At 37.3% G+C, this 23,525-nt stretch overlaps 1 protein-coding gene across 3 annotated transcripts in view; it reads left to right on the forward strand.

Annotated features, from left to right (window-relative positions):
* The window catches only part of EPM2A (EPM2A glucan phosphatase, laforin), a 69,861-nt gene that overhangs the window by 39,602 nt on the left and 6,734 nt on the right, over positions 1-23,525 (forward strand). Inside the window, exons 3-5 of one of the 3 annotated variants that reach the window (XM_026666226.2) lie at positions 2,842-3,083; positions 13,232-13,354; positions 14,311-15,600. In XM_026666226.2, coding sequence (XP_026522011.1) covers positions 2,842-3,083; positions 13,232-13,317 — 328 coding nt within the window. In that variant the 3' untranslated portion in view covers positions 13,318-13,354; positions 14,311-15,600. Of the gene's footprint in view, positions 1-2,841; positions 3,084-13,231; positions 13,355-14,310; positions 18,273-23,525 lie in introns of those variants that run through there. The other 2 variants (XM_087970456.1, XM_026666224.2) reach the window with 2 other exon arrangements.

A 23,525-nucleotide genomic window follows, 5' to 3' on the forward strand; every position in this document is an offset into this window, starting at 1 on the left:
ATTCATTTATAGTTTCCCTTCCATCTCTGCAATATATACTAACTTTTAATGTGGGTTTTAAAAATAAGGACTGCATAGCTTGTCATGTAAAATAGGATACAGAACTATCCTTCTGAAGATAATTGTTTGGATCATTCCACAGGCACAGTATCAAAAAGAAACCTGGTCTTAGGAATTGTTGTCGAAGTTAGAAATGCCTTATGATCAAAATCAGACTCACAGCATAATTGTCAAGCTTCAAAGTATGTATTCAATAATTTTGTTCTGCACATGTCACATCTTGAATAACTTTGTGTAATGAAATGACTTCGCTATCTAAGAGTTAATAGACTTGGAGCACAGGGATAAAAAGCCAAAAACTTTAAGGAAATAAGTAAAAATATAGTTATCCTCAGGGGTGGAATTCTACCGGTTCTGTCCGGCTCTGTAGAACCGGTAGCTCTGAAGAGCAGCAGACATAGAACCGGTTCTATATCTGCTGATGTTTTGGCCCACCCGCCTGCCCGGGCTCTTATCTGACCTTTATTTCCTGCTTTTTCAACCTCAGCTGCCGTGCAAGGCACAGGTGCAATTGAAAAAGCAGGAAAAAAGTGCTTTTTCAAACACTGCTTCTCTGCACGCAGCACTGCTCAGCTGTCCAGGCAGCAAGCTGATGACGATTTACAGGCATGCGTGCAGCGTGCAGGGAAGCACATCGTAAATCACCAAACCTTGTAAATCACCGAACTGGTAGTTAACCCTGTCGGATCCTACCCCTGGTTATCCTCCCTTTTTTCCCCCATTGTCTTTGACCACTGTTGCATGTAACAATAATAAATAATAAAGCAAAATGTATCCATGGCAAACCCAAAGAGTAATATTTTTAGGGGGATTTATTTGGGGGGGGGAGGAAGAGAAGAGAAATAGAAACAAATTAAACATAAATAGTAAATATTCCTGTCCAAGCAGATATTGTAAGTAATTGTTTACCAAACAAATAATTGGGTATTAAGTATAGATTAAACTCTAATCTTTACAATGTTCATTATTTTTCTTGAATTATTCACTTTTCAACCGTGATGATTATCTGCACTTTTAAAGAATAAATTTTAATAAATGAAGTAGTTTATTTTTTTTTTAGTATTCTTCAATAACAAAGTTAGTGGCTAAGCTATAAAAGCTGAATTAGTTTTCTGTACTCATTTGGTTCATATGCTTTAACAAACATATAGTGAGTCATCCCGAAAATTCCCTATAAGAGTTTGTTGGTGATTGACAAAAAGCATTGCCAGCCAAAGATGAGATGTGTATTAATTTATTTATATCTCTGGCAAAATTATCAAAAAGAATTGCAATTCGTATAGTCTAACCTAATCGAGTATAATAGCACTGATCAGTTGTTTTTATAATAATTTTTTCTTGATAGCTACTGACATAGATTTAAAAGTGATTTTGTTTTGCCAGAAGAATTTCCAGTGAGATTTAAGTTTAGTGGCCAAATCATCATCCCAATGGTTTTTTTTTCAAATTTATCAAAAGAACTGATTGTTTTGTTAAATACTGTAACAATTAAAATAAGTTTTCATTTGTGTTCTTAAAATATATTAATGTTTTGATTGATTCAATCTATATAGTTATGGTGAAATGATTGTACTTCATTAATTTCATGTCAGTTTAATAATTGGGTCTATTCCTTTTTTTCAAAAAAATATTCAGAAGTCACAGGATAGTGATGTACAATCCAATCTCTAATTCTATAGATTTGTCCATCTTCTTACAATAAATAAATTATTCTAACCTTGATCCCCTTCTTAACATGTCTCTAAGTCTTTGAAAGTTGACAGCCGTTGTTGTGTTTCAAGCCAAATAAAATCATTTAAATACATTCTTGGTAATCTACTTTCTGATGTTAATCAATTTCTCTATCTAGTCAAACACTCAGTAGCTTAGACACAGATGAAAGAGAGAATTACTTTATTCAGGAAGATGAATTTCTGGAAAGAAATATAAGAAACATGCAAGACTCATATATCATATAAATGGCCCTCTTGTTAAAATTGCATCATCCAGTGTTTAGTACATTAGTTATCATTATGGGAAAACAAAACCATTACAGAGAAGCACATTTCTGGAAGACTTAAACCAACATCATTAAAATACAATTACATGTGACAAACCTTGTATCTATGAAAGAATGATAGAATTTGCTATCATAATATATAGTGACAGTCCTCACAAGAATGAGGTAATTTAACAAATATGTTCCTCTCTGAGGATTTCTTAAGTCGATATTAAGAACATTGTCTTCTGAGTAAATTACTGAATGATAATACAATACAAGTGATTAATAACCTGTTTCACAATACCCAAACTGGTAGTCTAATTTAGAAGTCCAAATAACTGAACTAAGTATCAATAACAAGATTATTCAGCTAAATATTTTTGTAGCCAAATAATGATCCATTACTTGATTTCTCTGTGCAAAATCTGACAGCAGATTTTTAATGTACAGTGTTATATTTTGTGTCCAATAAGTAATACTTGTTGTAATGTATGAGAAATTATCTGACCAAACTATGAAGTGGACTTCTTGGGGTGCTAGAAAGTGTTGTCAGGAAATACATTTTTCTTTGTCCTTCATGAAAGTCTTGAATTTGGTTTGAGGGGTTTCTTTGTGGTCTGTAGAAATGATTCTTTCCTTCATTTCTTTCTTGAATTTCAAGTTCCTAGTGATAATTGGTAACTTTGTAATTAAACATGAATTGTAGAAAATGAGTATCCCTTGATTAATCCTGTTACTGATTTAGATTAATCACTGAAGTCTTTAACATTCATTTGTTCAATATTTTTCTCTTTGAACAGGATTTTGCCAAATCTGTGGTTAGGAAGTTGCCCTCGTCAAATGGAACATGTGACTGTCAAACTTAAACATGAGTTGGGCATTACAGCAATAATGAATTTCCAGACTGAATGGGATGTGGTTCAGAATTCCTGGGGATGCAACCGCTATCCAGAACCAATGAGCCCAGAAGTTCTCATGAAGTTGTACAAAGAAGAAGGCCTTGCTTATGTCTGGATGCCAACACCAGACATGAGTACTGAAGGTAATATTCACATTCCATCTCTAAGAAAGCATCCATTCAATGATATAGTTGAATAATAGAGCTTTACAAATTTAATGTTAATTTTGGATGTTTGCATTATGGTACTCATGGAGAATCCTAAAGATTTAACAAGCAAATCTCATAAGAGTTCATTTTAAGCGTAATAGCTAATTATGCATTGTGTATTCTTAGAATATACTAAATATTCAGCGATATTTATAGAAAATGCTTGTTTTTGTGGTAGAGATTAATAATATGATGGTGTTGTTTGTGAAGATAAGAAAACCATGTTTACTCAATAGGCTATAATTAATTTCTATCAGTGCTACTAAAAGCATATAGTTATTTAATTTATATATATAAATGTGGTGGAGCGGCATGATGACCTAGTAGTAAAGATGCTCACCTCCCATTTGGAAGGTTGAGAGTTCAATCCTAGGTGGTGGCAGATGTTTCTCTTTTAGACACAAAGAGAAAATATCTGCTGTAAACTCCTCATGGGTGTCAGGAAGGGCATCCAGCCAGTAAACGCTCAGCTCCATCCAGTCGCCTTGACTCTTCCCTGAATTAAGGGATTACAAACTCATAAAAATATAAATATAAGTAAACTTGGCAGCAGGATGGATCTCAAAAGTAAAATGATTTTTTTTGAACACATATACTTTCTTTGCCCCGGGATATTATCCATAAAGCTATCATATAATCACAATTAATTAAGATCATTTAATTAAGGTCACTTTTGTGCATATGAATTATGTATTTAAAATTTCATGCTGCAATAAATTTATTATGCTCTGGGTATTTGTAAGGCAACCAATTGATAGGGTCATAACTACTCCTTTGTAAAATGCTACATGATTAATCAATTTTACTGTATTTTCCTAAAATAGCTTTTAAACTAGATCAAATTATTCCAATAACACTTCTCATGTTTGTAATATTCCAGATAGCAGGATCAAGAAATATGTTTATTTATCTATTACATATTAGAATAGTTGTGCCTCACCTTGTTGAATTAAAACTAAAAAGTAACAAAACAAAATTTAACTGACAGAGTCGCCAGCCAATAATTAATGATGCCAATAATTGAGAGTAATAAAATATTAAAAATCTGCAAATAAATCCATAAATAGATCCCCAAAAGATAATGAGGTGCCCAACTTGTCTTCTGAAAAAGTACAGCCTTTATCTGACTATCAAGCAGGAAGCCTTTCCTGAAGAATTTTAACATTTAATGCCTCTGTTGGTCATGTTAATCCTATTAAATGTATTGCTCATATCTCAATTGGGAAAGAAGAATTGGAGCACTCCTGAAATGAAAATATTAAGGTATAGAAAGCTTATGTATTGCCAGTTTTAGAGTGGAGGGTAAGGGGGAAAATATTCCCTTTATGTTTCTTGAATGTTTATGACTTTAAATTAATTAGGCGAGTATGACCTTTAGACTGAGCATTTTTTCAACAAAACGTTATCTTTTGAAAGACGTTCCTTCTCCTTGTCTTCAATTAGCTTTATTAAAGCCATGTTTTTACAGCCATGTCTGATCATGTCTTAAAACAGGGGTCTCAAACTCAATTTACCTGGAGGCCGCTGGAGGCAGAGTCTGGGTGAGGCTGGGCCGCATAAGGGATTCCACAAAAAACGTTGTTAAAAAAATATCCTCAAATGTTATACTTTCATATCACGGTGGGGGGCACAGGATATCGTCCAACCTGGCTGCCCACGGGCCGCATGCGGCCCAGGTCGCTCGAATGCGGCCTAACGCCCACCCCAACCTTCATGAAAGATCCAGCGAGGAGGAGGAGGAGAGGCAGGCGTGAGGCGGGGTTAGCAGACTAGATGTTGTGCAAACAGAAAAAGGCGGGCATTTGCCGCAGCCAGGTTTGTCCCACCCCGCCACCTCCTGCTGTTGCCGCCGCCACCGCCACCTGCTGCTGCATTTGCAGGAGGAGGAGGAGGAGGCAGGCGAGGCGGGCGAGGTGAGCAACAGAAAAGGCGGGCAGCCGCAGCCCAAAAGTCCCGCCCGCCACCTCCTGCTGTTGCTGCGCCGCCGCCACCGCTGCTGCATTTGCAGGAGGAGAGGTAGGCGCGAGGCGGGCGAGGCGAGCAACAGAAAAGGTGGGCAGCCGCAGCCCAAAGTCCCGCCCGCCACCTGCTGTTGCCGCCGCCGCCACCGCTGCTGCATTTGCAGGAGGAGAGGTAGGCGTGAGGCAGGCAGGCGCAAGCCCCTCCTGCCCCCCCTGCCTGCAAAATTTGGCCGGAAAATTAATAAAAATAAATAATTTGCAGGAGGAGAGGTAGGCGCGAGGTGGCGAGCTTTCTTCCCCTCCCCCGCAAAATTTGGCCGAAAAATTATAAAATAAAAATAAATAATTTTTAATAAATAATTAATAATAAATAATAAATAATTATTTTATTTTATGTTATTTTATTTTATTTTATTATTAATTTAATTTAATTTAATTTAATTTAATTTAATTTAATTTAATTTAATTATTTAATTTAATTTAATTTAATTTAATTTAATTTAATTTAATTTAATTTAATTTAATTTAATTTAATTTAATTTAATTTATTATTTAATTTAATTATGTGCGGCCCAAACCAAATTTTCATCTTCTAATGTGGCCCAGGGAAGGTGAAAGGTTGGACACCCTGCTTTAGAAGATACATTAGAACAACACAGGTGAGAGGCTGAACCTTTTCCTTGGTCAGCTTTTTATTTTGGCTTTGAATTGTTCCTATTTCTTGGGAGTGAGGTTTTAAAGTTGAGAAAGAGTAACCATGAAAACCATTAGGTGCTATACATTTCCTGCTTTTTCATTGTGTGTAGCTTTTCCATTTAAAAAAATTTATTTCACATAGCTCTTTGGAAGAGATGATGGTCTAGAAATATGAAAGATAGATAGATAGATAGATAGATAGATAGATAGATAGATAGATAGATAGATAGATAGATAGATATGGGGATGGCTAGCATGGGGGAAAAGATGAGACAAAAATTATGCAAAGTAGAGATGCTTCCTATAAAACTTGCAAAGGTCATTCTGATCCTGTCCACGCACATAATACATTATTTTCAACTTCCTTCAACCTTGTCAGGCGTAATCATTTTTTCTAGTCCATCATCAGTTTGCATCACATTGCAGAAATATATGGCTTGCTCATAATCAGGTTCAAGGGAGCAGTCATTTTACATCTTCAAAGACCAATTGATGGATAATTCTTCTTGCAACTTTGGCATTCTAAGTAACTATTTTCAGATCCATAATTCTGGTATGATCAACATAGTCAAAAACTTGCTTTATTGAGTAAAGATAGAAACTCATTCATTTAGCTCACTCTGATAAAGTCTCCATCTTATATTAGCAACGTGATCTCATGTGTCTCTGCTTTTTCTGAAATTTGCCTATTCATTCATCATCTCTGTTTCCATATATAACTCTATTCCTCTGTTAAGATTTTAAATAAAACTTTCATTCTTGAAGAATTAAATTCAACGGATCACTAATACACAATTTCTTCTGAATCTTACTTATTCTATATAGATGTCTTTTCGAAGTTTCTGGCTATATCAGGTTTTCTATAAGTGTTGACCTGTAGTAAAAAATTCACTAATCTTTAAAATATGTTTCATTTTTCTTTTCTTGTTAATTTTTCTGTATTTGACTTTTTTCCAATTGCTTCTTGTTTGATATTGAAAATCTGTATTCAATCATTTAAAATTTTTCTTATTGATCAAAGCCTTTGTTTTCTGTCTTTCCTTGGTTATAGTGAAAGGTAGTTCTGAAAGTCACTTGATATTTTTTTTTTAAATTTTGGGGGATATTTTGTCTACTTTGTTTTTCATGTGATGTCTCTTACTTCTTTCCATAGCCATAGCCATTGCCTTCGAATCCTGCATGAAAGACAGATACAAATCCAGTATATGAAAATAAATATTGCATTCAGACTGTATGTCCCCCAGCTGCCAGCATACCTATATCCTTTTATTTCTTTGCAAAGCTTATCCTGTATTTTGGACACCAAAATTCATTTTGCACTTAGAAGTGTTTTAGCAATTTGGCTTGCATTTATCCATCTTCAATTTCCATTAAGTAACTTATTGTGACATTGTCCATCTGGCAATGACCCTTCATAAAGCTTGTATTTATGTTGGCTGAAGCAGGTTTTGGCAAAAATGAACCAAGAATTTTCTTTGTAAAATTATATTAACCTTTTTTCCTATTCTGATGCATTTTCCAATTCAATTCCTCTTAATTCCAAGTATTTCTTTTTCTCCAACTCTGTCCATCCAATCACCCCATTACTGGATTACATTCTTTCTGTCATCTTGTTTATCACTTCGTATATTTTTCCATATAATTTGTGTCCTCTGCTATTATATCTATATTGGGAGCTTAGAACTTATTTAAAACTAATGTTCATTAAATAGTCACTGATTCTAATAGATATGGTTTTCTTTATTGGTTTATAGGCAACTAAATACTTAGCATTTTACTTTTGGAGAATTATAGCCACTCCAACTGTTTTGCATATTCTCTTGCTCTGAATATCACAAAAACATCTGATTTAAAATAACTCATTCTGGTCCACTTAGGCTTCACTTATTCCTAAAATACTGCATGTAGTATGCTAACATCCCTGCTTTAATATTTCTAGGATTCCTTGATTCATGCATTTAAAATACCATATTCTATTTATTTATTGCTTTGGAAAATCACTTCTTTTTCAATACTGATCAATGACCAAATTTTCACGTAGCTTTGTTCTGGGCATTTTATCACCTCCAAATCTAGTTTATATTTCCTCAATCGCTACAGGGAAGTTTTCTAATCTGGGAAGGAATCTCAGCATCTGACATCCAACTTGTCTAAATGTTTATACAAATGGAATGCAACAAGATAAAAGCATTTTGCTATCACCTTCTTTGGGGGGGGGGGCGGATTTTGGAGTTCTTATCCTAAACTGATTGGCTTTCATTATACCTGTACAGCCCCACGTTCCATCTCCTTCATTGCTGAGTAGTCTTTGTTCCACTACCCCCTGTTGATGTTACTCCAGCAAGCGTTAAGCTTGAGTTAGTCTCTTGCAGATGTAGGCATTGACGCATACCTACATTGCAATTGGGTTGATGGGTTAGTGTAAGTTACAGATGGTTGTAGATGGACTGACATACACACCTCCCAGATTTGAACTATGCATTATGTAGAGATGCATGTCCTGCAGGCTGATTGGTTGATCTGACTTTTGGGAAGTTTTCTATGTTTTGTTGATTTAGCTAGAACATTAACATTCACAGAGGTATAAATGCAATAGTTAGGTAATAATCTTGGAACGCCAGACTCATATACATTCCCTGACGTGTAGTGACACAGAAGTTTAATTCCTACCTTATCCTATCAGGAGGATGCACTTCCACCAGCATATACTCCCAAGGTCATTGTTGCCATTGAACTTTCCTTAAGAGACATAAATACTCTGGGATAAAAGTAGAATACATTTTTATTTAAAGCACCAAACATTGAATAGTCCTATTCTATGTTCCTTGAGGAGTTGGAAATCAGTGTCATTGTGATCCCTCACCTCAGTCTGCTTGTTTCATTCTTCCTTATGGGCAGGGGTGGGATTCAAATGTTTTAACAACTGGTTCTGTGGGCGTGGCTTAGTTGGTGGGCGTGGCTTGATGGTCATGTTATTGGCTGGGCATGGCCAACTCAATATCACCCACATCGAGGCACGCATCTCCTCGCCTGGTCTCTCGTGACTGTGGGGATGCTGTAACAGTTGTAAGTGTGAAAAATGGTCATAAGTCACTTTTTTCAGTGCCATTGTAACTTTGAATGGTCACTCCACACAAGCAAAGTACCAGCAAAGGAGGGGAAAAAAACTCCAGAGACATTCTTGAGACAGGAAGTCTAGTCCTGCCAAGAATGTAATAAGGGTTAACAGAGAGGCAGTTTCTGTAAGCAACACCAGAATGTTTCCTTCCTGCCTTCCTTACAGGATTAGGCCAGTAATTTCTTCTAACAATTGGTTCTCCGAACTGCTTAGAATGTTAACAACCGGTTCTAGCGAATAGGTGCGAACTGGTAGAATCCCACCCCTGCTTATGGGTTAATGTATTCATGTTAATCACTGAACAAAGAAGAGAGGTCAACTTTCCTCCATCTTGCTCCTCACCATAATCAGCTCTTATAGAGATTTACCTTTTGTAAGAGGCTTCAGTATTTAAAATGTGAGCACAGTTCCATTTTTGAAAAAAAAAACCTGCTTGTATTGTAGTATGATTTAAACATGGCCTTTAGTTGCAGCACTAGTTTTTCAGTAAAATATCATCTGAATATGAGACCTCAGCTCTTGCAAAATCAGAAAAAAATAAGCATTAAATATGCTTCAGTCTTCTCCACATTCTTATTATCAGACTTCAGACATTTGCCAAGGGATACTCTCTAGTTAGGCTTCCATTTCATTTATGTCCTCTTGCTTATTCTGTATCTCTATTTCCTTTCTCTTGCTGGCAGAGGTCTTGAATTTTTACATTTTTATTAGTGAATGTTATTCTTTTATTAAAAAATGGACTATGCAAAAGAACACAAGTGACAAAAGAGTTGTAGTTGAGCAAACATATTGCATTTTACTTAGGATTATGCCTGGAACAGAATTGCTTTGTTTTGGAACTATGTATGTGAATTAGAAAAATATGTACTTCGTGTACATTGAATTATTTTCTGTTGCCTTACGCACATTGGTTCATTTTTCTCTGCTGAACCCCATCTGCTTAATCCATAGTTGCTAAAATGGAATCTTTTGTTTATAAATCAGATAAAAACTTCTGATTTTGTAGCAACCTCATTCTTCCTTCCTTTCCACGCTTGCCATAAGAAAATGCCCTGTATATGTTAAGTTAGATTCTATAAGTTCTCCATGCTTGAAAGGTAAAATAAATTCATGTTCTCCAAGGCTCTTATTCCTGAATTTTTGACTATAAATATTCTGTGACAATTTGGTTTCTGCAAAGGGCCTTTATCAATTTTCTTTGGGAAGCCCACTTCAGATTTTGAAATCCAAAATGATCTCTCTTACCTTCAATTCCAGATGATGATTTATAAGCAAGTTCAGGAAATAAAGTGAATAAAATGCTACATTTGTTGGTGAAAAGCTTAAGATGAGAAAGACATAAAAATAGAAGAATAACTTACTCTAATTCAGTAATTTACAAAATAGGGAAAGAGCAACAAATCAAATTGAATCATTGGCTAATCTGCAGGCCGTTAATAAAACAAACTAAGCACTATATCTACATTTATCAGCTGAATATGCTTCTTAGCTTATTAAAATACAGATTTTAAAAAAAACATACTGGAGAGGTAGGACATTGCCTTGGTAACCTCATAGCAGGGGTGGGTTGCTACCGGTTTGCACAGTGTGACACCCCCCCCCCCCCCCCCCCCCCCCCCCCCCCCCCCACCCCAGCCCCCCCCCCCCCCCCCCCCCCCCCCCCCCCCCCCCCCCCCCCCCCCCCCCCCCCCCCCCCCCCCCCCCCCCCCCCCCCCCCCCCCCCCCCCCCCCCCCCCCCCCCCCCCCCCTCCCCCCCCCCCCCCCCGCCGCCGGCTGAACAACAAAAAAAAAAAAAAAAAAAAAAAAAAAAAAAACCCCCCAAAACCACAAAAAAAAAAAAAAAAAAAAAAAAAAAAAAAAAAAAAAAAAAAAAAAAAAAAACACAACCCACACCCCCCCACACAAAAACAAAAAAAAAAAAAAAAAAAAAAAAAAAAAAAAAAAAAAAAAAAAAAAAAAAAAAAAAAAAAAAAAAAAAAAAAAAAAAAAAAAAAAAAAAAAAAACCACAAAAAAAAAAAAAAACCACCCCACCCCCCCCCCCCCCAGAAAAAAAAAAAAAAAAAACAAAAAACCACAAACACAAAAAAAAACAAAAAAAAAAAAAAAACCAAAAAAAAAAAAAAAAAAAAACACACAAAACCCCCCCCCAAACCCCCAAAAAAAAAAAAAAAAAAAAAAAAAAAAAAAAAAAAAAAAAACAAAAAAAACAAAATAAAAAAAACACCAAAAAAAAAAAAAAAAAAACAAAAAAAAAAAAGAAAAAAACCCCACAAAAAAACGCCACACAACACACCACAAAAAAAAACACCCCCCTCCCCCAACCAAAAAAAAAAAAAAAAAAAAAAAAAAAAAAAAACAAAACAGTTGTTAATTTTATGGCCAGTTTGGCAAACCGACAAATCCCACCCATGGCTGGCCCTGTCCTCCCTGCACCGCCTATCCCAAGAGTCCCTGCATGCGCTATTTTGGATCGCAGGTAAGTGCAGGGCCCGTGTGGAGGCTCAGTGAGGGCAAAAAATAGGCCTCCCTGAAGTTCCAGAAGGCCGGAAACGGGCCTGTTTTCGGCCTCCAGAGAGCCTCCGGAGACTGGGGAGGCTGTTTTCACCCTCCCAGAGGCTCAAGGAAAGCCTCCCCACTGTGGGGCAGGAGGCCAACTAGGCCACGCCCACCATGGCCACGCCCACCATGGCCACGCCCACCCAGCAACCGGGCAGAGAACCTGTTCTGAAATTTTTTGAAGCCCACCCCTGTCTCACAGTACCATCCAATTAGCATTATGGATAATAGGTAGAATAAATTAATTACTGAAATACTCTTAAATTCAGCCTTTCTGAAGTATTACACTTGTCATCAGTCTGAAATCCATACTCTTTTCATTAGCTCACCACACCATAGTTACTATGATGGAACAGCCTGTATAAACAGTATAAATTCATTATTTAGTGTAGTTTTTTCTGTTTTTCTTAGTTCTTATGTCCCAAAGCAGTTCTCTTTCCCTGTCTCTCACACAGACAGGAGGGGTAGGTAAATGAACCGTGTCATCAACCTTATAAATTGAAAAGGACAAGATACACAAGAGAAGGGAAGGATCAGCCTTTGCAAGGTCAAAACAAACTGCTAATGCTGTTAGCTAGTATTTCTATCTAATACTGGCAAGTCTTCCCTTGGCGATTTTTTTGCTTCACAAGTTCATGATTCTTATTTATTTGGCTGATAGGAAGAACCAGAATGTCCTTTCCTCTTGTTTCCGCAATGTCAGGATAACTAGCAATTGGGTTGGGACTTTGTGACAGGAAGGGCAAAACAAGCTCCTGCTAGCTATTTCTTTGTGACATGTTAGTCCCTCTCTTACAATTGTATGTCAACCTTCCAGGCAAATGTAATGGTATGTGGGAATGATCTTGGGAGATGAGGAAGATTTGCAGCCAGGGCAATGGTTGGACAAATTGGCAGCTTAGCCTGCAGAAGTAATGTGGGCACAGGACTCTTTTTGGTTCCATGCAAAGGCAATGGAAGAGAAATGTACTTTCAGACTTGCAAGATTCTATTAATGTAACCTTACAATAAAGTAAAACTAGTTCTTCTTCTATGCCATGCTTACATTCCTGCAGGAGGCTAAGCTGCCTCTTATCCAAGTATTGCCCTGGCTGCAGCTCTTCTCCCTGTCTCCCAAGGTCAGTCCCACATACCATTATGTAGTATGACAATAGTATTATACAATGCAAAAGACTATAAAGCTTAAAAATATTTAATCACTTTTGTGGATTCAGCCGTTATAATAATGATGTGAATGTTAATTATGCCACAGAACTTGATATGAAGTTAGAAAGTGCATGCGGTATCCTTTGAAATGGGAAAAATAGAAGAAAAGCATTTCTTATGTACATCAGACAATTAAAAAAATAATAAGAATTTCAACACAAGTGTCATAAGTCATACATATATGGTTTAAAGCAAACTCCACAATTTTCTCACCTCCCACTATTAGATGGAAGATAATGTAGGAGTTGATCATGGTTAATTTAGCATTTCAGGATTTGCATTAAGCACACAGAGTGTTTAATTTAAAATTGAACAGGAAGAAAGCATTCTCTGTGCAGAATCTTGATAATGAATAAATGTGTTAACACATTAGCAAAAATTTTAATTTGTATATCTAAAATATATCTACTCAGCATATATTTGCAAGCAGAATTATTTTTTGAAAATTGTGGGCTGGTCATATCACTTTTGTTAAAGTAAACTTGCGATTTGTTGGAATTATTTAGCATTAGTATTATTTTTATTTGATTCTTTTGCAACAAAGGTAGCAATCCACAGATGATATGCTGCTTCCAGATTTTTTACAATGTGTCATCCATCACTAAAGATTGCCCATTTTGCAAGAAATAACAAGAATATGTGCATGCAAATATATATATCTGTAGAGGTATGTTTTATACATTTATTTAATTACATTTATATCTTGCCTCTCCTCTAAAGATAAAAGTTACTGTATGTAGGAGTATCTTTACCCAGCCACCACTCATCATTCTAGCCTCTCACCCAGAAGTCATTCACTTTGCTTTGTTTGGTTCACAATATATTTTCAGCTAGAAAGTAGGATAACCTGTAAAAAGGGATTTTGTTCTGCTTTAAAATGTTAAGATGGCTAAAAGGATTCATAATTGAATCCATAGGTCTAATTGTTTCCCAAAGAAACTGCAAACCTTTTTATTGCAAATTATGTGTAGATATCTTTGATGTAGTCCTAAGGCAAAGGTCTTCAAATTTGGCAAGTTTAAGACTTGGGGACTTCAACTTCCAGAATTCCTGAGCTAACATGACTGGAGGAAGAATTCTTTAAGACTTGTAGTCCCCAAATCTTAAAGCTGTCAAGTTTGAAGACTTGTACTAAGGCAACAAGGCTTGAAACCAGGTGGCTGTTAGTTCTTTTTTAGGCACTAAATCAACTCTCTCCCTCTCTCTCAAGTTATATTGTGACTCTCTTCTTTCTATAATATATCCTGTCTAATAATTAAAACCACAAGTTCATTTTTCTACATTTTTATGCAAAAAGTCCATAAAGGGTTTCCCAGACTTCAGTGCTCCAATTGTGCTCCATTGTGCTTTCTGGAATGGAGTCAGATCAATTGCATAGCCTGGTTGCTCACAATCCTTCTCTGTTTGGTTTAGGAAGGATTCATAGAAAATAAAATGGCTTGAAGTCGGAGGCTTGAAATGCCCTGCCACTCAAAAAAAGAAAAAGAAAAAGAAAAATTTATTGCCTAGTAGAAAATAGAAAGTGTTGCAAGTAACATCAGACCAACTGAGGAGGCACTGGATGATCCAAGAGAGAATTGAGGGAGAGCATGCATTTGACGGTGATCTTGTTTCTAATCCTAGGAAGAGTCCAGATGCTGCCTCAGGCTGTCTGTCTCCTGCATGGGCTACTGGAGAATGGGCACACTGTCTATGTGCACTGCAACGCAGGTGTTGGTAGGTCCACCGCTGCAGTTTGTGGCTGGTTAAAATATGTGCTGGGATGGAATTTGAGAAAAGTGCAGTACTTTGTAGCCTCCAGAAGAGCAGCCATCTACATTGATGAAGAAGCTCTGGTCCGTGCCGAGGAGGATTTCTTCCAGAAATTTGGGCCACTCCGTTCCTCATTCAAGCCGTAGCAGCAGCAGCAGCAGCAGCATAGTCAGGCTCAAATTCTCAGAAATCATGGCCTTAACTCCAAAAATGCTACCATTGTCTGAGGAAATAGTAAGATGAAAATATGAGTAAAAGCGTATGTAGCAGTCAGGATACATAAAGATTATGTAGCAGTTTTAGAGAAGGAAAATTCACATTGATTATTCACACATTGATTACTATTTGAGAGGGGGACTAATTCTAGTTTGCCCACCCATTCATGCCTCAGCACTTGGCAGGTCCTGAGTTAGGTAGCTAAGTAGGGTCAGGCCCTCTTAGTACTTTGAAGAAGGTGGTAGGCCCACCATTGCTATACTGCTGCCAAGGAAACAACAAGGACTGCCTGAAATCAAGTTCATGTTACTGCCTTTCCCAAGCATTATTGTGGTGTTTTTTTTAACAGAAGTGCACATATGCATATGCAAACACAACCCTGGGAGCTAGACTAGAAAAGAAACTGTAGATTTAGTCCCTGTTTGTGGATCTGGTTATGGCTAAGCATATGAAACTTGGTAAACCTCCTAGCCCAGGCAGCAGATATGATAGAGATATGCAATGCCTCCAATGTAGATTTTAGAATCTAGATTGGTAGTAAACCTCAGTTTGGCTAACCTTGGAAGCTGGTCATGATAGGAGTTGTAGTACAACACTTGTGTAAAGGAAAAGGAACAACCCTGTCATACTTCACAGTGTGGGAGAAGAGCTATGATAATCCAAAAATCAGAAGGGTTTTGGTACTACATTTTCCATTTAATAAACTTTATTAAAAGGTATAGGTTTGGCAAGTTGAATTATGTTTTACATTTGTTAATAGGGAGTTTGTAATCTGTCTTACACATATCCTCTATCTGCATACTTAACCTATCTTCCCCTCTCTTCCCTCCTCTGGCCTCACCCCAATTTAAATCCTGCATCAGTTTAGCTTCTCTGTGCATTTGATGAAGTGAGCTGCAATTCATGAGAGTTTATGCCCTTTAATAAAATGTATTTGTCAGAAAACTCCTCCTGATTGTATGCTTCACAGTAGAAGCTGTCACTAACTAATAAATCATAAAGGTTTTTTCTCGTATATCCACATGCACAGCTTTGAGATCCCCTAAAGGCCTAACCAAAGACCTTGGTTTATTACTAAGGTCAAATCTTGTTCTAATTGCTTGAACTTAGACTTATCCAGACGGCCTTTCCCAAATGTCTATCTACTGTGGTTAGTCAGTATATGCTAATACTTAATTTTGGTATTTTCCAAGCTGCCAGTATTTAGTCTTACACTAAAACAGGTCATTAGATGGAGAATCTTCAATACTATAATGTTAAAGGTGTTTGTGTCAGTGCAATAAACTATAGTAATCCAGATGACAATTAATCAAAGGAGACACATGGTTTAAAACAGATGATTATTAATCAATGTGACTTAAATGGAAAATAGTTCAACTCAGACAAGAATATCTATGGGCATTGTGCAACAATCTTAATAAATTTGTGAAATCTCAGCTGGAATAATGGCTAGTTGCTACCATTACATCTGGAATAATGCTTAGTTGCCCATAATCACCTTACAGAGAAAATGGCATAAAAATTTAATAAATAAATAGTGCAGCTGGGAGGAAAATCCAGAAGCATTACAGGGTTTAATAAACGTGTATGATAGCTTGTAGAAGGACAATTCTTCTATATAAATATTTTTTGTTTATTAACTATCTATTGGCTTGTTTAAAAATATGTATTTTATTCTATATTTTTGTTAAAATCATCTTGTATGCAAAAATAGCACTGAATATGTTTTTAGCTGCATATTTGACTTTATTTCTGAACTTGGATGTTGGATGTGCCACTTAAATTTTTGAAACAGACGATATTGACAATGAACAAGTTCTGCTGGATGTCAGGATCTGGACGTCAATGACCTGCAGATTTTTTTTTGCTGTATTTGAATTATAATAATTTAAATAAGGGATAACATAAATAAGGGGTTAAAAGTATTTGTAATGTTCTTGATATTGCATGTCACAAGACAAATTATAAGGCCAAATGAAAGCCAATTCATGCTCACCTGTAGCGAATTCAAAACACAGAAATGTCATCTATAAGTTTCTATAGATCCAGCTTAACTGTTTTGACATCTCTTCATGATTGCTGGCATTTATTTAGCCACTGTATGAAAATGAAAACTAACCTCAAGAGGACACAAGATTGAATTTGATATCAGCGGGATCTGAATGTGGCACATTGTACCTGAATTCTCATACATATATTAATATGACCATTGGTATTCCAGACACATATTAAAAGTGGCTCGGAGTTTTTTTAGATCTGAATAACAGGATTGGAGAAGATTAACCATTAAATGAATTTAGCAAGAGACATGCAAATAATAACAGTATACATTCTATTAAGCCAATTAACAACAAAAACTAATTGTAACAAAATACTTATAAAAATATTTAACTTTTCCTCACTGCATAATTACACAATAGCCTGGAATTTAGTTATTATCTATTAAAAATACAATTGAAAAGAAGTTAATCTGTTGGATAGATCATTTATCACCATACAAAATCCGATTATTTTATTTCACTAAAAGGATGAGTACATTTATATATCATGTCTTATAAAGTCAACCCAAACATACTAATACATGTTTGGAAGAAAAATTCTCATAAAATGAGGAGTCATTAGCATGATTTCCTAGTGACAAAACTGCAAAGATACTGAGGAGGCTGGCATATCCATTCAAAGAGGTTAAAAGTAGTAATTACATCCCAAATTTTAAACCAAGAATTATATAAAGTCAAACAATTCAAAAAGCCAGTGTCATCATTGTCATAGCAGCAGCAGCAGCAGTGTGATCTATACTTGAAAAATGATAGAATTCATATAAAATAGCCCTTCAGTTGAAAGACAATCAATTGGGATAGAGATGGGTGACTATAGAAATCTAATAAACATGTAAATATATAGAACCAATTGTTCAGAAGTTGGGCAATTGTTGAATGCTGACTAAATGTTTTATAAATTTACAAGATGGACATCAGCCTTATGGGCTAATGTGTATAAACATCTGGAGCATTTTGGTAAGTTCTGTTACTTGCTGACCCCAAGAATCTTGCAAAGAAGTACAGTATGTTAACCTCTATTTTTTTTTCCTGTTAACTGTACTTTTGACATAGAGGTGTGCATAAAATAGATTTTTGCCTGAGCTATTTTCTGTGTGATAGTATGTATTGAGATCATATCTCTGAAGAAAAATGGAGCCTTAAACTTGGCCAGATCATATATATGACCTCATTGCAGCTTAATATTATTCTAACTATTATTTTATTCGGCTAAATATTATTCGAAATAATTTATGTTCCTCCCCTCTAGGAGGAGGTTTCAAAGTATTTCTAGTAGGACTACCCAATTCTGTAACAGCTTTGTTCCCTATACCATCCATCACAAGATTAGTTTTTCTCACCGTGTACAAGTATACACCCGAACTAGACTCTGTTTGTTTCTCTGTGTCACATAATATATGTGAATATATGCATAATTTTGTATTTATTTATTATCATGTTTAGGTAGTGAGTATTGAAGATGGTGACCCTTTGAGTACAGTATGCAACCAAATTTCATTTTAATGTATGCCGATTAATGTATATTTAAAGTGGCAATAAAGTTATTGTTCTACTCTACTCTACTCCACACTACTCTACTTTACTCTAGTCTAAGTCTAAGTCTAACAAGGGAGGCAGTCTGTTTTTGCAAATAATTAATTCCTGTTCCACTAAACTTAATATGAGAGATGAAAATCCCATTCTCTCTCACTCCAAGCCAGAACAAGCTTGGAAGTGGCATGGAACTGAGAAATTATGCCAGGTTGCCTCATCATATGTGTATAGGTAGTCCTTGGCTTACAACCATTCATTTAGTGACTGTTCAAAATTACAATGACACTGAAAAAAGTGACTTATGACCGTTTTCACACTTAACGACCCTTGCAGCATTCCCCACGGTCACACGATCCAAATTCCGATGCTTGGCAACTGGTTCACCTTTACGACAGTTGCCATGCCCCAGGGTCATGTGATTACTTTTTGCGACTTGATAAGCAAAGTCAATGGGGAAGCCAGATTCACTTAACAACTGTGTCAAGAAAGTTCATGAAACGGGGCAAAACTCACTTAAGAACTGTCTCAGTAACAGCAATTCTGGGGTCCATTCTAGTCATAAGTCCAGGACTATCTGTACATGCATACACAATTCTTATGGAAAGCTATTTTGTGCAATAACATTACCGCATTAATTTAGCATATAATTTAGCAGGACATAACTTGCTTGGAAGCCAGTCCCCCTGCCCCCCCCCCCCCCAAAAAAAAACCCTTTATGTGGAAATAATCACTGCTCTATGAGGAAAAATCAAGACCTAATTCTAAATGGCCAAGAAGTCAGAGATGACAGGCACTTCATTAACTACATTCACTGGAAGGCTATAATCAGATTCTTTCACACAAAACAATTGTGCAGAATTATGCCTTAATATTTTGTTTCCATTGTCAGCTTTTACCAGACACAATTGGGGAGTGAGGGTGAAAAAAACCCAGCCATTTAATAACTTCCCTGGGAATGTAAGCTGGCGGTTGCAGCTCTTTTGATGTAGCAGTTCATCAATGGAACACACAATCCTGATCAATATTTCAGTTTCTTCCATTTGTTTTCATGTGTATATATGTCACTAGCGAGCAGTTCTGCACGTAACACGTGTCAGTGGGGTTGCCATGGTTTCAGGAGGAATGGCTGTCATCCAGTTGTATACTTTCAAATTTGCCAGACTGCTCCATTTTTCATCCTTTGGATCCTAAGATTTCTTGACATTACTTTGGAACTTATATTTCTTGACATGATTTGGATGCTAGGAAAGGACCACCACTGCATTCCCTGCCAGAGAGAAAAAAGATAGACATAACGAAAACATAATTTTAAGAAAACTGACTGGCAGAAGAGTTTGGAAGTAGAACAGATGAGTTTTCAAACAAACCAAAAAAAATAAAAATGCAGGGAAAGAGCAGGAAGAGAAGTGAAAAAGAACTTGAGCAGCTGGAGGAAAAATAAAATAATCTCAGACAGCTTAAAGAATTCATGCAGAGCTGTAAACTGCAGGAGAGCAGTTTTGACTGGAACTAAGAAATGGAAAATGATGTTTTGGAGCATGGTTTTTGCTTCCTGGCGAGTGGGCATAGCGACTGGCAGAAGACTGGCTAATTCAACCATTTATATGGGAAGAATAAATTCCATCCATTGAAAGTTTAGAAGGGATGTTCATTAAAAATGGAAATAGCATTGAAATCTTTGCACGGTTGTTGCACAAAAAGAATGAGAAAAACAAAGCATGTTATATAATCAAAACTGCATCTGATTGTTATTCATGAACTCGTTCATTTATTCTGGTTAAAATTGTTTATAAAACAAAGTTTAGGGTGTTTTCTACAACTGGTTTTTTTTTTAAATGTCCAAAAGACAATTATGGCAGAACTCTTTAATTTAAACTATACCAAAGGGTGGGGGGGGATGTACAGGAGAACAGACTGGATGTCTTCAGTGGAGCATACAATGGAAAATACAATCCAGAAGTATTTTATCAGACGAGTACTACATTCCTCTGTTCACAACAGAATACCCTACACCACCAGACTTGAGATTCAAGGCTTAGACAACCTGAAACTATGCCGGCTAAGATTGGACTTAAGCATAGTACATAAAATCATATGTTACAACGTCTTACCAGTTAATGAATATTTCAGCTTTAAACACAACAACACAAGCACACAAGAGATATAAACTTAATGTAAACCACTCCAAACTTGATTGCAGGAAATACGATTTTAGCAACAGTAGTCAATGTCTGGAACTTACTACCTGATTCTGTTGTTACCTGCTCAAACCCCCACCCTCAAACTAACCTCTATTGACCTCACCCCATTCCTAAGAGGCGGGCATAAACACACAATCGTGCCTACCATCCCTGTCCTATTGTCCCCAATTATTACTTCCTATTTCTTACATTTAAACTATGTTTATTCTTATTTCTATTGTATTGTAAGCTTTTGACAAAATAAATAAATAAAATAAAAAAATACTGCCATCTTGCCTTGGAACTTCTCAGATAATACAAGGCCCAATCCTTGAAGTCCTTCCATATCTGATTCACTGAAGACAAATTCTACAGAAGTATTCTCAGAAGACTTTCCTGAGGGAAGAAAGCAAACTACATCATACTAAACTTACAACTGTTGGTTCCAGATATTCAGGTCAGAATTTAGAAACCTTTCAAAATCAGGCTCATCATGAGAGCAAAGAAAACTCTGGATGTCTTGTGGCCTATGGCTATCCATTAGTGCTATGGTGCAGGATGCTAGCTGCTAACATTTGCTGAGGCAGCCTTGGGTTTGCAAATCTCCAAGTGTGCATGGCTGGCATTTCTGTCCTGTTACATGGGAATGTGGTTCACTTTAATGCTGCCTCCCTTCCTGCATCGGTCTGATTGATCCCTGCCTATATCACCAATTAATCAGAATAGAGCTGGAAGGGACCTTGGAGGTCTTCTAGTCCAACCCTCTGCTCAAGCAGGAGACCTTATACCATATCAGACAGGTGGCTGTCCAGTCTCTTCTTAAAGACCTCCAGTGATGAAGCACCCATGACTTCTGAGGGAAAACTGTTCCATTGGTTAATTGTCCTCACTGTTAGGAAGTTTCTCCTTAATTCCAGGTTGCTTTTCTCCTTGATTTGTTTCTATCAGTTGTTTCTTGTCTTGCCTTTTGGTGATTTGGAAAATAAGCTGACCCCCTCCCTTCTTCTTTCTCTTTGTGGCAACCCCTCAAATATAGATCAGTTAGTTCAGCTAATCTGCTCTGTTTTCCAAGAGACCTTTCAAAAGCTTTTTTTTAAAAAAATCTATGTTCTCCCATTAGGTAAATAAAATTGGCTTATTTTCACTGGAGCAGATCCTTAATGCTTATCCCCAAATTAGTTTGAGGACTCTGGAGAGAGAAGATAAGGGAGGGGAAGAGAGTTGGAAAGGACCTTGGAGGTCTTCTAGTCCAGTGATCCCCAACCTTTTTACGCTGCGGCCCAGTACCGGCATCAGCTGGGCGCCGCGCCCAGTACCGGCATCAGCTGGGCGCCGCCATCTTTTTGATGAAAAAGTGCTTCTGGTGACCTCACCGAAGCACTTTTTCATTAAAAAGATGGCGGCTCGTGAGCTTTCCGGGTAGAAATGGCTTTCTACCCAGAAAAGCTCACCGAAGCGCTGCGCCATCTTTTTGATGAAAACGTGCTTCCGGTGAGCTTTCACCCGGAAAAGCTCACCGGAGCGCTGGCACCGCCATCTTTTTGATGAAACGTGCTTCCGGTGAGCTTTCTACCCGGAAAAGCTCACTGAAGCGCTGGTGCCGCCATCTTTTTTGATGAAAGCGTGCTTCGGTGAGCTTTCTACCCGGAAAAGCTCACCGGAAGCACTTTTTCATCAAAAAAAGATGGCGGCGCCCAGCAAGCCAGCGGCCCGGTAGGACTTGTTCCGCGGACCGGTACCAGTCCGCGGACCGGTGGTTGGGGACCCCTGTTCTAGTCCACGGGTCTCCAACCTTGGCAACTTTAAGACTTGTAGACTTCAACTCCCAGAATTCCTCAGCCTGTTCTAGTTTAACCGCTAGCTCAGACAAGAAACTATACCATTTCAGACAAATACTTGTCCATTCTCTTCTTAAAAACTTCCAGTGTTGGAGCCTTCACAACTTCTGAGGCAATTTGTTCCACTGATTAATTGTTCTAATTGTCTGGAAAATTTTCCTTAGTTCTAGGTTGCTTCTCCCCTTGATTAGTGTCCATCCATTGCTTCTTGTCCTGCCCTTAGGTGCTTTGGAGAATAGCTTGATTCCCTTTTCTTTGTGGCAACCCCTGAGATATTAGAACACTGCTATCGTGTCACCCCTAGTCCTTCTTTTCATTAAACTAGAGTTGAACTAGGATAAAACCAGAGGCAACAACTGTTGTCTTTTAATCATAGAATGTTATCGCCACTCCTCTTTCCCTCTTTAGTCTTGAGGTCAGTATAATATCCGAAACTCAACTGGACAAATCTCAAATGCAGAGGATCTAGTCTGATCTTGGTGAAACAGTCCAGATTTTATTCCTATCTACATCATGAAAAAATAGGGTGGTCAAAAGAATCAGTTCTTTTGCTAAGAGCCTCCAATCCAATAGCCTCCAGCAATTCAGCATTCAGGATCACAGGCAGAAAATGGCTGGAAGGTGAGCTTGGAACCAAATTTTCTATGCTTCTTCCCATCTGTCTCTTCATCATGTCTTTACTACTCATCAGTACAACAATTCTTTACTCACTCACCAGCCCTGAGACTTCCTTTCCACACCACTCCAGTCTGGTCTCCATTTCTAATTTTCTTCCTTCTTCCTCTATCTAGTTGGGGCTATTCCATGGACTGACTTTGATGAGGCACTTCAAGCCACAGAAGCTGTATGTTTAGCATCACTGAAGTGTGGGGGCAATAATGCTCCTCTTTGTGGCTGGACTGCACTTCCAACCTCTCTTTTAGTCCTTTCCTTAGTCAGAAATGGGCTTTTGAGCCTCTGAACTCTGTACAGTGTTTCCCTTTCCTTCCAGCCAAGCTGTGCAACCAAGCCATTATGGTCCTCTCTTTAGAAAGAAAGCCGTGTAGTTTCATAAAGATCTTTAAAGGGGTGGTTCCAATAAATCTTCAAAGTGAACACCCACCCCCACCCCTAAAAAGTTGCATAGCTCTAATGTAGGGTGTGTGTGTGTGTGTGTGTGTATGTGCATGCGTGTGCATGCGTGCGCGCGCGCACACACACACACACACACACACACACACACATTGGATGAAGTTAATTAGATGAACATGAACGAGTCG

This window comes from Notechis scutatus, chromosome 1 (assembly GCF_049901735.1).
Source record: "Notechis scutatus isolate UNSWTSFEM ecotype Mainland chromosome 1, rNotScu1.2, whole genome shotgun sequence".
Classification (NCBI taxonomy): Eukaryota; Metazoa; Chordata; class Lepidosauria; order Squamata; family Elapidae; genus Notechis; species Notechis scutatus.